General features: G+C 62.8%; 1 protein-coding gene across 5 annotated transcripts in view; it reads left to right on the forward strand.

The window, feature by feature from the left end:
- CABIN1 (calcineurin binding protein 1) overlaps nt 1-20,003 on the forward strand; it is a 92,797-nt gene that overhangs the window by 69,841 nt on the left and 2,953 nt on the right. For all 5 annotated transcript variants that reach the window (XM_064481028.1, XM_064481031.1, XM_064481029.1 and 2 more), the window contains 5 exons: nt 13,825-13,988; nt 14,655-14,751; nt 15,538-16,212; nt 17,356-17,430; nt 19,142-19,424. In XM_064481028.1, the coding sequence (XP_064337098.1) occupies nt 13,825-13,988; nt 14,655-14,751; nt 15,538-16,212; nt 17,356-17,430; nt 19,142-19,424 (1,294 nt within the window). The remainder of the gene's footprint in view (nt 1-13,824; nt 13,989-14,654; nt 14,752-15,537; nt 16,213-17,355; nt 17,431-19,141; nt 19,425-20,003) is intronic.

Here is a 20,003-nt window from a genome sequence, read left to right on the forward strand (position 1 = left end):
AGGAGCCCCTGCCTGGTTTCCATGGTGACAGGCTGTGGCCCCTGAGCGCCAGGGGAGGGCGGAGCAAGGACTCCCTCGCAGGCGCAGGCCCAGGCCTCACACACGTGGGCCGCCCACAGCTTTGCTCTGCTTTCCCGCCAGCCTGGGCCCTGCGCCATGCTTGTCCCTCCTAAACCCTAGCTGATGGCTCTGGGTAAGCTGGTCAGTGTTGGTAACATTCAGTTTCTTCTGCAAAGTGGGACTGACCAGACCTACTTCAGGGGGTTTTATCGAGGATCGGGGAAGACCATTACTGCTGTGTGCCCCGGGCCATTGTATGAGAGGGTCAGGACCCTTGCAGGAGGACGAGGGAGCGGGGCGGGGGAGTTTGTGGATGAGAGCACAAGGGTGATGAGGGTCACTGGGGAGGAGGTGAGGTGGATAAGGGCCAACTGGGAAGGCCCTTGAAGGACATGCAGTAGTTTAGTTGATTAAAAACATAAATTTGGGAAAGCTGACCTCTAAATGTGTGTAAGAAGTCTAAAATTAGGATGTGCCAGGGCACGTGGACCTTTCCCAGCGACCTCAGACTATCATCAGCTGTGGCACAGACTCCCAGACCCTGTCCCCTACATGGGGACATTGACAGATTTGCTCAGAAAGTACGAGCGAGGGTCAGCTCTGGGCTGTGGGGGAGGCCTCCCCGGCCCCCTTGGCTCAGCACTGGGCTTTATTTCCAGAGAGGAACCCACTTGGTAGCCCTCAGAGGAGGGCTGGGGAGCCCCAGGCTCCAGGCCATGCTCAGCTCAGACCCAGGCCCTTCCCAGTGGCACAGTGAGCCCTTAGAGGGAGGGCCCTGAACCTGCAGGATCCCTCTCCCCAGCTTCACCTCCTCGTCAGGCTGGGTGTGAGCAGCACCCCGGCACCCTGGGTGAGTCTCTGGGTGCTAATGGTGCAAGAGAGGAGTGTTGACCAGCCGCAGCAGGAGGAAGGAGGTAGGTGATCAGGAACACTCCTAGTGACCTGGACTGACCTTGGGGTTGGCAAGGCTATTGGATAGACAGGGGCAAAGGTGTTCCAGGAGGGAGGAGCACAGGAGAACAGTGGGGTGTGTGGGTCAGCACTGGGCTGGATGCAGGCAGCCCTGGATCCTGGAGAGGGCAGATCATGCCATCCATAGGGCCACCTGCATCCACAGTCAGCAGGCTGCCTCTGTCCTGCCTAGGTGGGACCACCGCAGGGTTCCAGGGCAGAATGCTGTGGTGAGGGTTGTGCAGCTTGGAGGGTGGACCTGAAGAAGGTGCCTGGAGAGATTCCGGAGTGCACAGGTGGACTGAGAAGAGCCAGAGGGGCATGTGGGGGAGGGTGAGCTCTGGCCACGGGGTGACCAGACACACGGTGCAGTGTGGGCTGCGTGCAAACTTAGGCCTTTGGAAGTTCCGCTGCCGGCCAGCAGGAGTGTCCCACAGGTGTGGTGAGCTCTGAATGGTGGCCCCCCTCCTAGGGGCAGTCTTTGTCCTGTTCCCACAGTACAGTGGGAGGCCCCGGGGCCTTAGCAGATGCTGCATGTGGCTCTAGAGGAGGGAAGGGTGCTGTGCTGGGGTTGTGGCTTCTGGTCACACCAGAATCTGTTCTTCTGGTTTGGGGGCACCTCTGCAGATTAGGCGCTCAGCCCTGCTCTGCAGGACGAGCCTGGACAAGTTCGTTCCCCTTATGATCTACATGAGGTTTGAAGGGTCTGGAGGAGGCGGTGGGCGTGAGCCGCGGCGGGTGTGAGCCACCTCGGGACCCGAAGGCCCGTGCAGGTGCCAGCTTCTGGGATGTCGGCTCTCTTTTGTGATCAGTGCCTGGTCACTGCTGCCGCTTCAGCTCGGCCCCTCCCTGCACGAGGATCCTGTGCAGGTCATCCAGGTAAGACATCTGGCACAGGCCAAGGCCACTGCCCCACTTGTGGCCTCAGCCTTGCCCCACGCACTCAGCAGCCCTCTTGGAGGCCCAGACAGGCCGTTCGTTGGGGACCAGGGGTCAGACGATGGACGGGCTGTCCTAGTTTTCTCAGCGTGCACGTCAGACACGGCTTTTCTAGGATGCGGGCTCCCCTCCTGAGATGAAACGGTAGCAGCTCAGCAGCCCTCCAAAGCGTGGGCTATTCTAGAAGCCTGGGCAGCGGCTCTCACTTCCACCCTGACATGGGACGGACTCGCAGGAGCCAGGGTTATCATCCTCTTGCTCCAAGGAGGCTCTCTGGGCACTAAAGGGTGTGCTCCTGTTCCTGGCCACACCCTGAGTCCCAGATCAGCCCGAGGCCTCAGAGTCTGCTGGCTTCTCTCCACCGTGCCCCTTCCCCAGGCCCATGCAATCCCTCTTTACACGGAGGCTGCATAGAGCAGCCCCACTGCACACACTGAGCCCTTGCCCGCCCTCCACATGGGCCCACTGGCCAACCCTGATTGCCCAGGCCCCTCACCCGTTTCCCCTCTGTTCCCCGCTCCCCTGATATGGGGAGCTCGCTGTCCATCAGCATGCACCCTAGACACTGGCCACTTCTTCCCCCACCTCACCCTCGTTTCTCTCCCTCAGTGGCCAGCTCTGCTTCTGAGCCCTGAGCTGTGCTGGAAGTGCGGGTGAGCCAGGCCGATTCGGGCCACAGCCGTGTCAGTGTCTGCCCATTGGCATCCGCGACCAAGACCCCGGCTCCGCCTCATGGTACTGGGGCCAAGGCAGGCCCTCTGGCTCAGGCCCTGGTGGGGATGCGTGCACACCAGGGGCTCATGTGCTCGTCCCCATGGAGCTGAGCGTGGCATGGGCACAGCTGCTGCAGCAGACGTGGCCCCAGACCCAGGGATGGGGTCCTGGCACTCAGCCTTCTGTGTTTCCCTGGGCAGGTCATTTCCCTGTTCCCTGCCCGTGTCCTCGCTCGTGGGTCAGATAGGCAGAGCAGCTGGACTCAGTGACGTCAGAGACACTTTGCAGCTTCAGAGCCCAGGCAAGGCTCCAGGGAGAACGTAGCGGGCCTGTGGCTGGGTCTGTGCACCAGAAGGAAGCTGGGTGGCGTGGGACTGAGGCCCAGCCATCTCTGACTGGCATGCTCTCGGCAGAGAGGTTGTCCGGGCACGTGGCGCACAGAGCCAGTGTCCACAGCAGGGAAGCCTGTGCCTCCAGACCAGCTGGCAACTTCAACCTCCAAGAATTTGGACTGTTGACTCCAAAAAGCATCCTTGCTACCTGAAAGGCAGCACTGGACCCAGCCTGGGGAAGACTGGGGTTAGAATGGGGATGGAGGGTGCTGGGGTAACTGCCGGCAGGAGGAACCAGGAGCAACCTGCAGGTCTGCGTGGGCTCAGGTCTTGAGAAGAGGTGGCTGCGAGGGCCACGTGGTTCCCCCACCCCGCCCCCCAGCATCTCAGCGGGTAGCACCTTGGGCAGCAGCCACCTCTGGGTCAGGGCCTTGGCTTTGCAGGACTGGGAGCCCACTTCGCCGGGGATGCGGGCCTGTGGCAGGCTCACCCTCACCAGCGCGTGAGCCAAAGACCAGGTGCATGTTTCCAAGGAGGGCTGTGGCTGCTCAGGGAGCTGTGCTGCCAACCAGTGTGAGCTGCCCCAAGCTGTCTGCTAGCCGCCCCGGGCACGGGCTTGGAGTATTGCACACGTTCATCCATCAGGCTGGCTTCCTCTCCCAGGTCCACCACGTGCCTCTTGGCCTTGGAGTCTTCCTTCCCCTCATGAACGTATATGAGCCTCTTCCTCAAGGCCACTGTTTGTCTTCTGTTGCCCCTCACTTGACACCAATATCTCAAGATAGTCTGGACTTAGCCTCCGGCCCCCTCCTCCTCACCCCCACTGCCCCTGCCAGGAGTGCCCACACAGACAAGGCCATGGCTGTCTGGCCTCACCTTCTCTGGCTCCATCTGGCTTCGGCAACTGTCCCTGGGCCCCCAGATGGCCAGCTCTCAGCTCCATCTCTGCAGCCACCAGGAGGGTGCACGTGTGTCATCCTTAGAGCAGCAGGCACTCTGCATCTCAGAAGTGGCTGCGGTGCAGAGGATGAACAGGGGCAGCCCTCGTGGTGATTAGGTGATGCCCTGAGTTTGTTTTCCTCTTAGGATGGATTGTTGACATTTGCTCTGGGAGGTTTAAGGTTGCGTGTCCCTTGGAGAGGCAGTGGGGTGGAGGGTGCACCCTGATAGTGGGAGATTCGTCCTGCCCTGAGGGTGAGGGGCTGCTTAGATGCTGGGCCCCAGGCTGAGTACCCACCACTATATCCGTCCTCCTCCCGGGAGCATGCCCGGGCTCAGGCAGTCCCCCGGCACTTGCTGTGACTTGGCCAGTGACAAGAGTGACTCCAGGAACAGGAGCACACCCTTTAGTGCCCAGGCAGGTGGCCAGGGACACCCCCACCCCCAGGATGAACCCAGAACAGCCAGCACCTCCCTGGTCATGGGGCTCCTGCTGGCCGTGGGGTGGCCCCAAGGGTGGCACTGTGCTCAGGGGTAGCCTGAGGTGGCTGAGTGACTGTTTCTTCCAGGTAGCAGTCCGGGGCCTGTGTCCTGCAAGACCAAGTGCTTTGTGGGCTTCTAGGACCCACAGACTCTCCTGCATAGGGTGCTGCATAGGGCACAAGATTCTTTCAGGCCCCAGAAGTTCTGCAGGCTCTGGAGTAGGCAGGCCCACCAGTCCCCCGCATCACAGCGCGCTCATTAGAAGCTCCAAGGGGCGGCTCTTGTGCAAAGAAGCACATACCCCTGAGGTTCAGGGAGGAGTCTTCACCTCCCTGTTTGGTGGCATGTTGGCTGGAGATGGTGCCTGTCTCAACTCTGGAGAGGCTAGCACAAACGGCTCAAGTGCAGGGCATCTTGTGGTGCCAGGAGCCAGCGTTCACCCAGGGCACCTCTCCCCGAACCCCTGAGCTCCCCTCACCCACCCCGGGCCACCCACACCCACCCCAGGCCTTGGTGCGCACCGTATGGTTTCCAGGGATCCACACACAACGCAGATCGTTCCTTCCTGGCCTAGGTGTGATGAGCATGTGTCCTCAGCCTCCCTGGGTCTGACTTGACCTCACAGGAAGAGGATGAGGTATGAAGGGAGGCTGTGAGCTGTGCAGGGCACAAGCGTCCTGGGTCTGCTCCAGCCCTGGGGACAGCCGGTGGGGGAGTGTCCCTACCCTCTCTGGAGCCGGCCAGGCCTGGGGGTCGTCTTGGCCACACTGGACTTACTGCCATGTCACTCTGAGCCTGTTTCCACGTGTGGGTGTCATGATGACTCAGTATGGACAGTAGGTGACTATTATGACTTAAGGACATGTGGCTTGAGAACCCCTTGCCTAAGACCTAGCCCTCAATGGGCACAGCCTCGAGGTGGCTGCCTCCCTACGTGACCTCTGGGAATCCAGGTGTGGTCCTCCAGGGAGTGTGAGACACTGCCCTGGTGTCCCCAGGAAGGAGGGCAGGCAGAGAGTGTGACATCTCCCTGGCTGAAGGGGTAGGGGCACGTGGCAAGTCTGGGAAAGCTGGTGCAGGAACCTGGGTAGAAAGGTGGAAACCACCTGGCTTGGGGAGATGTCATTAGGTCAGGTGTCACCAGGATAGGGGCCAGGTGGCTCTGAGGCTGCTGGGTGTGTGAGGAAGGAGGACAGAGCCAGGCGCTCGTGGTGCTGAGGTGTGAGAGAGAAGTGACTGTGGGGGCATGGTGCCTGGCCAGGGCTGGGGGCAGCGTGTCTCCATCCAGCCCTGCCTTTGCTTGGCCTCTCAGCTGGGGCAGAAGCTTCTAGGAGTAGGTGGACAATTCCAGGGCCACCTGCACCACAGCAAACCAGAGAGGAAGGCACTGTTGGGGGCATCCTTGTCTTAGAATGGGCATCGTCCCCTGCCAGATGCAGAGGCTGGACGGATCCTGCGCCTACCTGGCTTCTGCCCAGCCCTGCCGCTCCCACCCCTCTGCCCAGTGCCCTCTGCTTGCTGGGCCTCACAGCCCAATGGAAAACAAGGCCCCTCCCAGTTGGAAAGCCCACTCGGGGACACTGGGCTCTGTGTCCTGCCCTCCTCTTCACTCCAGCCCCCACAGCCCCACCGGAGCAGTGAGGACAGCTCTATTTGGCTGAGTGCCCCCCGCACCCACACTTCTGCCTGGCACAGGGCCCTCAGGGCACAACTCCAGGGGACCGTTCACAGAGGTACCCCGTGCAGGGTGAGGACGGCAGCCCAGCCTGGTGTGGTGCTGGCCTCTTATCGCTGGTCCCTCCGCACTCCCGGCCGCCCCTAACCTGCTGTGTCTGGGATGCCCGGTCCCACAGTCTCGCGGAGAGGGCTGTGCCCCCGGTATCACCGCCGCGCCGGCCCGGAACCCGCGAGGATTGGCCGGCAAAGTCAGTTGTGCTGCTGGGCCGGCTTCCAGGCCGAGCAGCGAGCGAGCGCCCGCGCCCCGTCCGGCCCTGCCGCCCCGCCCCGGCCCGCCGCGAGCAAGCGAGCCTCCGCGCCATGGCCCGGCGCCCGCCCTAGCTCCGCTGCACCGATGCCACGGCGGGGCCGGCGGGTAGGAACTTGTCCGGGGCCGCCACCGTTTCTTCCCTCTCCCCGCTCGGCTCTCCGCCCTCCGGAGCTTTGGCTCAGTCCTCGGGGCCGCCTCGGGCGGACGCCCCCCACCCGGCTCCTGGCCCGCCTGGCGCAGCAGGAAGCCCGCGGGCCGCGGTTTCCCGGGCGCCGCTGCGGAGGAAGTCGCTGGCGGCGGGGCCGAGGCGCCCCCTGCCCACGGCCGGCGCCCCGCACAGCGCCAGGTGGGCGGCGGGCGGGCCGGGGCGGCGTGAGGGGGTGGGCGGCGGCCCGGGGGACAAGCCAGCCAGCGAGCCCCGGGTGAGCCCAGCCGACCCAGCCGGGGCCGCAAGTGGGCGCGCGGGGGTGTGTGCTGCGCCGGCCGCGCGAAAGCGAAAGCCGCTCACCGCGCCGACCCAGCAACTTCGCGGCGGGCGGCGCGGACCCGACCCGGAGCTGAACCGGCCGCTCCCGGTGATGGTGAGCGGGCCGGGGGTGGGCAGCGGCGCCCCGCGCGGTGCTTCCCCAGCTATAAATAGCTGCGGTGCGGGGGCGGGAAGATGGTGCCGGGGCTTTGCGCGCGCGGGGCCTGCTCGGAGCCCTGAGCTGGGCCAGCACTTTGCCCCACCGCAGAGTGTTAGGGAGGGGACAGAGGGGCTCGGCGCGGGCGGGGCCGCGGTGGAGTTGTCGGGTGGGCTGCCTCTACACACTTAGTTGTTCGTCCTTTCTGCCTTTCCCTGGAGGGGGAGGGGACGGACAGCCTGGCAGTTCTGGGGACCCCATGTGCGACTTCTCATTTGGCAGAAAAGGCTGGAAAACGGGCCGGCGGGCGCCAGAGGCAGGCAAATTGCAGGCTTCCCCGGCCCCTTCCTGCACTGGGGACTCATTACCTGTGGATGGCGCGGGAATCCCTTGCCCTCCGCAGCCCAGCTTGGACCTAAGCTGGTGGGGGGAAGGCAAGGGCGCCCCTGGTGGCTTCTGTACAACCCTGCCACCAGAGAGGCGCAGAGTTTACAGGGGAAGCTACAGGACTTCCTGCCCCCAGGGTGTTCACCCGATCCCGCCCTTGGTGCACCCTTAACCTAAGACCTGGAGCAGGATGGTGGTTCCTATTGCTGTGGGAGGGCAAGGCCCTCAACTCTGCAGGGCACCAGGAAGATGGGAAGCTGGCCACCTGGAAACTCGGGCCTGGCCCCAAAGGACTCAGGGCTCTACCAGGGAAGTTCCTGGAGGAGACCTAGCCGTCTGGGCCAGCAGTGGGAGAGGTGATTCCCTGCTGGCCTGGCTCTGTCTGTGATGCTCCCCTTACTTGGGGGCAGGTGGGGTGGAGCAGAAAGAGCAAGGTAGGCTGAGTTCTGCTGTCATCTCAGCCTCCTGCTGGCTGTGTGCTCTGGAACTAGTGTCTCTGGCAGAGGTGTCATGGGGTCATGTGTTGGAGAAGCTGAGAGGGCACCCTGTGAGCATCCTTGGCCCCGGGGACTCAGGCACCATAAGTGCAGTCCCACACATCCCCCTACCTGTCTCCAAGTGGTCTTGCTGCTTAGGAGGTTTGCATGGGTTTACAGGTGACAGGTGTCTCCCCAAGACTGTGGAGAGCGCTGGTATTCTCCCAAGGCTGCTCCTGACCTCAGGGCCTTAAAAGCCCAGATACTGATCTATTCGTTGCTCAACCTGGGGTTGGGCTGCAACACTGAGGCTGTCCTGGAAACTGAAAGGTTTTATGCTTCTCTGGGGAAAATGCCGTTAACCTCCTGCCCCAACCTCCCTCCCTGCTGAGGGGCTCCCTCGCACTCCCCAGCTCCAGCCACCCGCGACAGCTGGCCCTCTGCTTGCCTCCTCTCCGGCCCCAAGCCCGCTGCTCCTGGGAGTAGGATGCCAGCAGGCTCTCCCGCCCTCGAGCTTGGAGCGCTGAGTCACTACTGCACCCGTGCCAGGGGTGCTGCAGGAATCCCTCTGCTGGGGATGCGGGCTGTCCCTCGGGTGCTCAAGGCGTGGTGTTCTCTGTGAACAAGGATGTTGGGAAGCCCTGCTCACCTGTCACCTGTGGATGTGGGACCGGCAGGGGCTGGGAGAGCTGGGAAAACGGAGCATTCTTCATCATCTGAGGTTGGGCACCCAGGCCTGGCCTCCAGGACAGTGCCTGCTGCTGCGAGCCCACCCTCTGATTCCCTCAGTGTAGAGGGGTCCATCCTGGGGAGAGGGAGAAAAGCTCTGTGGGGAAGGCTGTTCAGCCAGCATTCTTCCCAACATTCCCAAAGACTCAGACCCAGAGACTCATCCAAAGGAAACTGGATAAGTTAGGGTACTCCTATGGGGGTGGGGGAGTCTCTGAAGATGTGAAAAAGTATGTGTGCTCTGTTACTGATTTAAAAAGTAAGATTAAAGTTCATGCTGCTTTGTGCTATCTACTCAGGACACTTGGGTGATGAGGCCGGCCCTCGGGGCTGCCCATTCCCTTGGCAGAGGCTCCCCTCCAGCTCCTGCTCCTTCTTGGCTTCCTCTCTGGCTTTCCCTGAGCACCCCACTGCCCCAAATCTTCACTCTCTCAGCCCCTTCCTCCTCCTGCCAGCCTCTCCCCTGCCCCTCGCCCTGGTTGGAGGTCACCTGTTTCTGCCTTCTCCACTAGCACAAACCCCTCTGGGAGTGTGCCTGGCCCATCTACATGATTCTCTAGACCCCAGGATGTACTTGGCTATCTTGAGAAATTGCCCTGCTGACCTCCCTGGGCGACCTAGAGGCCACTCTGGAGCAGCTCCTGAGTTGGGCCTCCCATGGGCCTGCAGGGACTACGTCTACGGCCCGGACCCCAGAACCTGTCCAGGCTTTGGCCCAGATGCAGTGCTGGGAACTCACTCAGAGCTGCCTGAGAGCTGCACAGAGGTCAAGGGGACTTGGAGGCCAGGGTTTGTGGCCTTGACCTGGAACATTCCTTTTCTGGAGGGCCTGCAGGCTCGCCTGGTGGGCCCATGCCTCTTTCTGCTGGGCCTGACTCTTGTGGGTGTGCTTTCTTTCTCCCTGAGGGCTCCAGGAGCTCCCTGGGACTTTCTCATCTCACAGGTCACGGCCCTTCCACCTCCCCTCGAGGCTAGCTCTGTTCAGGGGCTGGAAGGGCCAGGAAGCAAGAGCCCACGGCTCCTCCTGGCTGCTGACCTGAGAGGCACGTCAGCCCTTGATACCACCCCGGGGCAGCCCCTGATCAGGCTGGGCTGGGCCTGGGAAGGCCCCTTTGGATCATCTGCCCAGCCGCCTGCTCCTCCCTTCTCTCCTCCATGTGCTGTGGGCCTTACCACCTTTCCCACCTCACATCCTTCATAAGGCACCAGGCCCAGCTCCTTCGTGGCCTTTCTGGATGTTCCCAGGTGTGCTTGCTTTCTCCTAGCTTCTGTTTGAGCCCTGCTGGTGGCCCCAGTCACAGTGGAGTGGGGAAGGGGCCATGTGCAGCCCTGTGGGTGGGGCAGCGGGGGACAGCGGGAGGGGGCCGGGATTCCGGGAAGACTGGGCTGGAGGCCACTTCTGCAGCAGGGCCCCAGGGACTTGATCATGGAGCCTCTGAGGCTGTTAGTGCCAGCGGATGGCGCCGGCTTCCCATCCTTTTGCCTTTTGCCGCAGGCCTTCCAGTCCCAGCCTGCCCCTGCGAGGGGGAGTCCACAGGTCTTCCAAGGCCATGGTTGAAGACTGAAGAGAGTGGGTGTCACTGTGCCCAGTTTTTCTGTCTGTAAATCACAGGTCGTGTTGCCAACTTCTTGTTCTTTGGTGAGCATTCAGGGAGGGCACAGAGACCTGGGGACGAGGAGTCTGCCCCCTGCGTCCTGGTCCCACCCCAGGGTCACTGGGCAGCCTTGGGCAGGTTGTCTGGACTCAGTCTCCTCCTCTGCTGAACGAGGGGTGGTTGGCTTCACTTGACTTCCCCTGCTGGTGTGGACACAGGACAAATCTGAATCTCCACCCGCCCCCGTGGCCTGAGCCTCGTCTGCTCCCAGACAAGCTGGCCTGGGTCTGAGCGTGGCTGGGACGGAGCAGGGCTTGACTGGGCCCTGCCTCTTCCTGTGCCGCCGTCTCCCCTGCTCTGGCCTCTCCAGGCACTTGTTCTTCTGGGAGCCTTTGCCTGTGCCCTTGGACGGGAGGAGCCTTGACTGAAAGTAGGGGGTCCACGAAGGTGACAGGTGGGGTGGGAGCCTTGGAATGGCTTTGGGTGCCCTGGAGAATGGCCTGAGTTGTGGCTGAACAGGGCTGTTGGGGTGGCTGTGCTAACCAGAACTGTGTTTGGATCTGTGCCCTCCGTCCACCAGCCTCGGACTTGGCCCCTAACTGGATGAAGAGGCTGCACCAGCAGTCCTGGTGTGCAGGGAGCTGTAGTCCTTCTGGCCCACCCTGAGGTGATCAGGGAGGTGCTGATGGAATCGAGGGGGAGAGGAGCCCCGGCCACAGCGTGCTGGAGACAGTGTGAGCCGTGGGCCTGAGCCTGGCGTCGGCCTGGCCATCAGAAGCAGTGTTCTAGCCAGTGGGGGTGTCACCTGCTGAGATTGCAGTGACCAGAGGCCAAAGCCTCGCAGCCCTCCTGCCTAGGCCCCAGCCTCGCCCTGTTTCCTAGCCCCCTTGTAAGTGGATGGCATGTTCGTGGGCCAGGGTGCAGGCAGGCCCAGCAGCACCCTGCCACTCCACTGACCCAGCCTCAGCATCCTCAGGGACATCTCCAAGAGTGGCCGACCCCAGCTCCCAGGCCTCTCAGGCCCACCCCTCTGTGGGGTGCGGTTTTCTCCAGAGCAGCAGAAGGGCGCCCGGCTCTACAGGCTACAGGGAGGGTTTGGTAACTTGTGTCAAGCACTCAACCTGGAGTCCGGGCTCCATGAATCATTCAGGTGGATACGGTCTGTCTCGGTGACCTCATCTGCCAACCAGGAGCCCGGGGCCGCTGTAGTGGGCCGGGGGGTCGGGGCCCAGGGCCGCTGCGGTGGGCTGGTGGGTTGGCTGAGACGCTCCGGATGAGCCGCTTGGCACACGGGCAAGCTCTGACACAGTCCTGGTGTCTCTAACTGCTCTGAGGCTGCCACTGCATGCCCCCCACTGCCCACAGCCATCCAAGCAGGCATCACCCCGGCCAGGATGAAGCTGGTGACTGCCGACTGGGAGAGGGGCGTCTGGGGGGAGCTCACAACTGGGCAGGGCCTGAGTCGTGCTCGCAGCCCCGCCTGGCACCAGTGCTGCCTCCCTCCTGCGAGGAGAGCTCGTCCCAGAGACCCTCCTTGGGCGGCCTGCTGCCCTGGCTCCTGCTCCGCTGTGATCCTGCTTTGGCCAGTCCTTCAGGTCCCCCCAGTGCTGGCCCCCTCCAACCGCAATCCCCACACCCCATCTGCTCCTAGCAGGTCTCCCTCTCATGCACTGCTGCCCACAGCCAGGCTTGCGCTGCCTTACAATCCCTGAGGTCTGCACGCATGCCCTCTGGGGTGGGTGCGGGGGCCTCTGCTGCTGCAGGTGGAGCCCCTTCCTGCCATGTGCCCAGCACCTGTTCACTCGGGGGCTTCACAGTTCTCCAGGGGCACACGGGGAGGCCCGATTTATCCCGAGGGGCAGTGGCGGGGTGCTTTGGCTCCTTCCCCTCCTCCTTGGGGGCAGGACATATCACATGGTCCTGGGGCTCTGGCTGCAAAGCCCTGCCCAAGTCCTGCCCACCTGCTGCGGAGGAGGCCATGTTGTTGGCTTGCATGCCGGCCGCCGGGACTCCGTGCTCTCAGGCCAGCTGTGCCCACAGGCCAGGCATCTCCCAGGACTTAGTATCTGGGTCCCTTCTGATCTTCTGTGGACCTGCTGCCTGATTTGTTGGGTCTCTATCCTTTCTGCAGTAGGTGGTGTAGTGTTACACCAGTGTGCACCTATGTGGACAGGAAACAGGTTAACAAGGAGCCGTCACGTGAAGAGATCCAAACTGAGCTGTGAAATGTGTGATGTGGGCTGAGCCTGTCGTGGGGTCAGCGGCCTTGCCTGGCCCAGGAAAGTGGGCTGTCAGTGGGGAGGGGCTAGGTGGCCCCTCGCCAGGCCTTGGCTTCCTACCCGCACAATGAGCAAGTTGTTTCCACCAATGAGCGTGCTTGGGAATGTCCAGTACTGTGTGACTGATGCCACCAAACCATCAGTGTACAGTGGGGAGCAGTGTCCTGGGAATTGGAAAGGGGGTGCAGGAAAGGTGGGGAGGGCGGTCCTAGAGGGTGGGATGGGAAGGTGGGTGGTGCCGGCATGTGATGGGGCGAGGTGGGGCACGGGTGGCAGGCAGACCCACTTGGTGTCGTCCGGAAAGTCTTCACTGAGGCATCACCTGGTGTCAGTAAGATTTCCGGTGGCTCTCAGTGTCAGGCCACTCCTAGCCTGGGGCCATGGGTCAGTCCTGGAGGTGCCCTGGCTTCCCTCCCGGTTCTGCTGGAGCAAGGTGGGCGCTGTGAAGTCACTGAGCCTCCGCAGGACCAGGGCCCTGGGAGGGGCACTGCCTAGGCCTCACATGAAGGAGGCAGTGGTGCTCACAGCCCTGTTCATCCTAGGCAGAAATTTCTCTGGGTGTCGGCTGCAGGGGCCCATCTGGGAGCCTGCCCTGGAGACATGGCTCCTAGTGTCCAGCACTGCGGCCTCTGCCCAGCTCAGAGGTTTGGGCTTCTGTTCACCCCTTTGGCCATCCTGGGCTTCACCACACCTTGACTGGACCAGAGTGGGTGGGGTTGCTGCAGGGAACCAGACCTTGGAGTTGGCGATGGGCAGGTGCCTGGTGCCGCGACAGGCTAAGCACGGCTTGGGGGGATCGTGGTGGGGCTCCCCAGAGCCTGTCCTGCCCCAGGTCAGCCGTCAGACAGTGGAGTTAGAAGGGTAGGAAATGTGGAGGGGGTCTTGGCCAGAGCAGAGTGCTGGACACAGGTGGGTTGAGGGAACCAGGCATTCCCAGGAGCTGCAGTTCCTTTCCAGCCGGCACTTCTCTGGGCACTGCTGGAGGGCATGCATGTAGGCGGAGCCCACACCTGGGCCTGTCTGGCCAGCCATGGCTGCCGTGATTCGCAGTGGCACCTTCAGACCCTCTGGGACCCAGTCCTATGCTAAGTCCACGCCTGTTGGAGACGTAGGCCCTGGCTTCCCCCAGCCTGGCCTTTAATCAGACACTTCCCTTGGGGGCCTGATCAAGTCAGCATGGGCCCTGCCGCTGTTCCAAAGGGAAGGGTGCAGAGCATGCAGGGATCCTTTGCCCTGTTTGTGGGGGCAGCAGCTGCACCCCATCTCCCTCGGCACCATGGCAGTCTCCGGTTGCAGTGACCCTCCTCTTGCACCCTTCTCCACCCCACAGGGCATCTGGCGGATCCCCGTGGACGAGATCGACCGGCCGGGCAGCTTTGCCTGGCACATGAACCGCTCCATCGTGCTGTTGCTCAAGGTGCTGGCCCAGCTGCGGGACCACAGCACCCTGCTGAAGGTGTCGTCCATGCTGCAGCGGACCCCAGACCAGGGCAAGTGAGTGCAGCCGCTGGGGGTCAGGGTGCCAGCACACGCACCGGCCGAGCCCCTTGGCCTCGGCCTCGGCCTCCTGGGTGTTTGTTTCTACGCTGGCAGGAGCCCAGCCCAGCCCAGCCCAGCCCAGCCCTTCTCCTCAGGGCCTTCTCTGTCCCACTGTCTGGAACCCAGACACCACCGCCCCTGCCCTGCACTCCCGGGCAGACACAGGCTCTCCCCTCTGGGTTTGGTTTCCCTGTTGAGACCCTGGATGAGCCAGCCCTTCCTTTCATCCTGCTCGGCCCGGCTGTAAGGCCTTGTGCTGCCAGCACCCTCACCCTGCCTGCACCTCCCACCTTTTCTCCATCTCACTCACTGGTGCTGTGCCCAGAACTGGGGGGTCCTCAGCCAGGCAGGGGCACCCTAGAGACAGGCTGGTGGGAGAGAACTCAGAACCCCTGACTTCAGTGAGGCTGACCTGCCCACCCTGCCTCCAGGGTTCTTCACTCAGCCAGAGGGCCCAGGACACTGTGCCGGGTGTGGAGGGAGGAGGCTCAGGGTAGAATTCTGGGGAGCAGACCCAGGCAGGTGGGCAGGTGGGCTGTGGAGGGGCCAGCAGATGTTCTCGGTGGTGCTGTGTGGCTCTGACGCTCTGCCATCCTCTCTGGTCATCCCTTGTGCTTGCAGGAAGTATCTGCGAGATGCTGACCGCCAGGTCCTGGCGCAGCGGGCCTTCATCCTCACTGTGAAGGTGCTGGAGGACACACTGAGTGAGCTTGCAGAGGTATGTCCCCCTCCATCCCGTGCCCTGGCCAGGTCCCCGCACCCTCATCTGGGAGTATCACTCACCTGCCTCCCTGGGTGGGAAGGTCAGCTGGAGAAGGAATTTGCAGGTACCTTGAGAAGCACTGAGACACTTGGCCAGTGTAGGCTGGTGGTCACTGAGGACAGTGGTGATGCTCCTGAGGCAGTCCTGTCCACTAGGGAGCAGAGGCGAAGCTGGCGGCCCCACAGCCTCACCCCCAGCTCCCAGCGTGGCTGAGCAGGGTGTACACGTGGTCCCTCTTCACAGCCGGGCACCCTGAGGCCCAGGAGGTCAGGCGACCAGCCTAGCAGGCGAGGCCCTGGGACCTGAGCCAGGGCTGTCTGGCTATAGCTTCCCCTGCCCAGTAGGACTGGCTGGACGTGTGCAGGGGCTGAGGGTGGACCCCCGAGACCCCTGCCCTGGTCTCTGTGCATGGAGGCACACGAGAGCCCGGAGCACAAGGACTTGGCTCTGCAGAGGGCACACTTGGTGGCCCTGGCAGGTCACCTCCCTGCAAGGCACCTGCAAGTAGGAGGCCGCCTGGTGCCGGCCAGGTATTCCCCAGGCACAGCGCCACCTCCAGGGCCCCATCAGTCCCTCTTGAGGCCAAGGCCTAGAGCAGGGAGGGCCTTCCTAGGCAGCTCTCTGGACCCAGCCCTGGCCAGCTGGCAGATGAGAAAGGCCAGAGTGACCTTAGCGGGAGAGGCCTGGGTTGGGCACACCTGGTGCCCAGAGACACCGAGTCTTCCATCGGTTTCCTCACAGGGGTCAGAACGCCCAGGGCCCAAGGCCTGTGGCCTCCCTGGGACCAAGATGACCACCGACGTCCCCCACAAGGCCAGCCCTGAGGATGGCCAGGATGGCCTCCCCCACCCCAAGAAGCCCCCTCTGGCTGATGGCTCAGGGCCTGGGGCCGAGTCAGGGGGCAAAGAGGGTCCCCTCAACCACCGGCCTGCAACTGTGGATGTAGGAGACGGTGCCGACCAGGGCGGGGAGCGGAGGGACAAGGAGAGTCCTCGGGCAGGGCCCGCCGAGCCCATGGACACGGGGGAGGCCGCCACCCACTGCCTGGATTTGGAGCAGGCGCCACCCCTGCAGCCAGGCCGCACCCCGAGGGATCGGGGCCCCGAGAGCCGGCCCACTGAGCTGTCCCTGGAGGAGCTGAGCATCAGCGCCCGCCAGCAGCCTGGCCCGCCCACCCTGGCCCCTCCAGCCACTGCCGCCTCCCCCACCACTGCCCCTGGACCCAGGGCGAGCAGCCAGCCTGAGGAGGCAGCCCCCCGGCCCAGCCGCAAGAGGAAGCTCCTGGAGGACACAGAGTCCGGCAAGATGCTCCTGCTGGACGCCTACCGCGTGTGGCAGCAGGGCCAGAAGGGTGTGGCCTATGACCTGGGCCGCATCGAGAGGATCATGGCCGAGACCTACATGCTCATCAGGCAGGTGGGTGGCCTGCTGCCCTGGTCCTGGGCTGCCCTCATCCTGGGCGTGGTCGCTGCTGGGCCGGCCCCCCCAGCTCTGAAAGGGCCTTTCACGCCCTGCCCTGAGCCTTTCCATGGGGTAGGTTTCAATACATTACAGTTTTGTCAACTATACCTCAGAAAGCTAGGAAAACATATACAAAACGTGCGCATGAGGTTTTATAGGGTAAAGTACAAGCTCGGGGTATTCGGCCAATAGGCATGGAACAGCTTTAGCAGCATCCTTATCACAAAAGTGGAGGCAGGGCGACAGCAAACCAACATTCCAAAGCCAGATATGTCTCTTTGAAAATCCAGCTGGCAAGCAAAAAAAAACATGAACAGCAAACCAACACTAATTAACCTAGATTTACAAATTAGTCTGTCAGAACTCAGATCAGTATTCCGATACTTAGATTTGTGAGTTATCTTATTAGCCCAGCCCAGCCTCTCCTTCACATTCCTAGACTTGTGAGTTATCTTGTTAGACCAGCCCGGCTTTTCCTTCACAAAAGAACAAGAAAAGTGACCTTTAAAAGTCTGTATTCACTCTTAAAGGAAATGAAACTGCTTGTTTCTCAAAGTGTGGCAATCTTCACTATCAGTTTTGAGAATGCCTGTTTTATCACCGCCTCACCAGTAGTAAACTAGAAAAAAGTGGAGCCCTGCCTTCCCTGCTGGTGAGGGCGGGGTGGGGCAGAGTGGAGCCTGTTGAGGGCAGGCCCTCCCAGCACCTCCAGCTCCTTCCCCCCTCTCCTCCCACCTGCTGCTCATCCAGAGGTCTCCAGGCCTCCCTGGCGTTCTCAGCTCTCTGTACCTCAGGCTCTCAGTCTTTGGGCCAGATCAGACCTGCCTACCACCCAGATTCCAATAAAGCCCTGAATACCTGCCTGCCTGAAGGGCCGATTTGGCTCAGATCCCGCCACCCTCAGCCTCTGAGGATGAAATAACAGCCACAGACGTGAACTTGGCATGGCCAGCTGGGGCTGGGCCTGGGAGACAGCACTGGGGTCCTGGGGGGCAGCAGTGGGTGGGCTTTTCCTAGGAGCTGTCCTCAAACCCCAGGGGCTGGGGAGAGGCTGGCCACTGTAGCCCTGTCTTCTGACCTGGGCACCTCCTTGCTTAGGTGGATGAGGAGGCTGCGCTGGAGCAGGCCGTGAAGTTTTGTCAGGTCCACCTCGGGGCCGCCGCCCAGAGACAGGTAAGCCTGACTCAGCCTGCCCCACACCAAGACCCCGGGCTGCAGGCTGGGACTGTGCCTGTGGTCACAGGGCCCAGGGGAGGTGGGCAGGATGCAGCTGAGCCGCGGGCTGGAAGGAGCCCCTGACCGCCAGCCTAAGTGGGGAGCCCAGACCCCAGCTCTGAGTGTGTATGTGGCTTGAGGGGTCCCCTCACCCCAGTACCTTCTCTATAAGCAGGATGGTCCCTACCCAGTTGACCTCATCTGGAAAGACGGACACTGCCCTCAGTGTCCAGATGGTGTTGGAGCTGGGTATGCAGGCTGATTAGGAGCAGGATGGGCGGGGGTCCTGGTGTTTGTTCTAGAGGGAGCAGGGCACTGATCCCTCATTGTGTTTTGGAAAGACTCCCTGCTGTCGGGTGGAGGGGATGGGCTGGGGCAGGACCGGGTCAGGTGAGCCGCAGGGGTCCAAGAGCCATCAGGGGGTGGGAGTGATTTCTGGCCAGGTTGCAGGGTGGGGGTGAGGGATGAGGGGTGGGGGGGTGGTCAAAGGGTGGGTACTTGCCATCTGAATAGGTGTGGCTTCTTTGTCCCCAGCATGGCCTGACCACCCCTCCCCAGCAGCAGGCCTGGCCTTCCCACCCCTTGCCCTCCCTCCGGCCCCCTGGGGGAATGTGTCACAAGGGAGTCCAGAGGCAGGGGCTCAGGGAAGTAGGCATCCAGCTGCAGCAGGGAGCTATGTGCCCTGTCCCCCAGCAGCTGGCTGGCAGCTGCCCTCAGTGTTCAGATGGGTTTTCTCTCAGTGGAGCGGGGCATAAAGCTGCTTCCCCGCCCAGGCTCTGGGTCTGAGGACGCCCAGGGGTTCAGTCATCACCAAGTGGGCCCTGTGCCACAAAGGTGGGCAGACCCCTCACTGAGGACCGGAATCCCTGGAGAGACGTGTCCACCCTGGTGTGGGCCAGCTCAGATAGTACGGTGGGCCCAGAGCCAGGGGCCTGCAAGCAGGGAGGGTGGCTTGTGTATAGGGTAGCCCCTCAGCTCTGCTGCAAGAGGCTGCCTGGGGTCCCCAGCCCCACCGTGCAGCAGCCTTCAGGGAGGCATGGCCGTCACATGTGGCCGGGAGGGTGAAGTTTGGGTGCAGAGTAGAAGGGGCCTGGTGGCAGAGGGAACTGTGTGGACGAAGATGGGGAGGCCCCAAAGGGCCCGGCTCTCCTGAGAACAGAGCTGTGGCGGGGTGTTGCAGGGCGGCCATGGCCAGGCTGCAGGCAAAGGGCCATGCAGGGGGCGGTGAAGGGCACTATGGCTTTGGGGCTGCAGTCTGAGCCCAGGAGCTGACTCTGACAGTGTCAGGCCAGCTCCACTAGTGGCCCTTGGGAAGTCGCCCTCCATGACTGACCTCCTGTTCTTCAGTTCTCATGTTGGGTGCCACCACCCTGTGCCCTGGGTCATGGCTGACACATTCCTCCCAGGCTGGCACCGGGAGTGGGAGGGTGAGGCCAGCTGGAGGTCCTGGCCCGCCAGCAGCCCCTCTACCAAGTCCCCACCAGCATGGCCTGGACGTCCTCCTCGGGAGGGATGCTGGGCCCCCAGCAGTGTCCCAGTGTCCCCAGAATCCTGAAGGTCTGCCTGTGGGCCTCCTTGGTAGCACCAGGGGCCCACACAGGTGTCCTGGGGGTGGTGTGGACTCAGGACTGCCCAGCTGGCCTTCCTTACCACTCCTTCATTCTCACAGGCTGCAGGGGACACACCCACCACCCCAAAGCACCCCAAGGACAGCCGAGAAAACTTCTTCCCTGCAGCCGTGACCCCCACAGCCTCTGACCTTGCGCCAGCCGACACTCTCCAGCGGCCCAGTGACACCCACACCAAGCCTCATCCTGCGCCGGCTCCTGCCTCGGCTGTCATCACTGGTCCTCCCTCGACATCAGCCTCCACCACAGACCCGTCCAAGGACCCAGGGCCCCTACGGCCACACAGGCCTGAGGCCACCCCCAGCACGGCCTCTCCGGGCCCAGGTGAGTCCCCGAGCAGGGCCCTGGCCTTGGCCACTAGCCGGCAGCAAGCCTTGCTCCTCACATGGACAGTGTGGGCCGGGGAGGCAGGGGCGCCCTCCAGCCTGGCGATCCCTGATAAGCTGTCATCTCCCCGCCCCCAACAGCACCCACCTGGCTGTGTCTCTCCTCCCACATGGATTTGGGAGAGAGGAGGGGTCCCAGCCCCACAGGCTTGTGAGTGGTCCCTGGGTGCCCGCTGGAGTGTGGTAGGGCAGGCCCCTGGGCTTGTGAAGGAAGGACCGGGGGCTCTGTTGGCAGGAGGGAGCCCCAGTTCCTTCCAAACCAAGGTGCTACTGAGAACGGCAGCCCACAGACAGGGGCAGCGGGCAGCCCAGGGAGGGCAGACATGCCTGTGGCTTTCCTGGGAGGGGGCACTGAGGCAGCGCCTTAAAGACCAGTGGGTGAGAGGGGAGTGGGCAAGGGGCTGTCCTGCTCTCCGTTTCAGGACACCCTTCCCACCCCTGCTCCGTCTCCCTCCTGCTCCATGGACCCGCCCTGGCCCGGGTGGGTGCCCACCTGCCCATGCACCCTGGCCCATCC

This window comes from Camelus dromedarius, chromosome 31, assembly GCF_036321535.1.
Source record: "Camelus dromedarius isolate mCamDro1 chromosome 31, mCamDro1.pat, whole genome shotgun sequence".
NCBI classification, from domain to species: Eukaryota; Metazoa; Chordata; class Mammalia; order Artiodactyla; family Camelidae; genus Camelus; species Camelus dromedarius.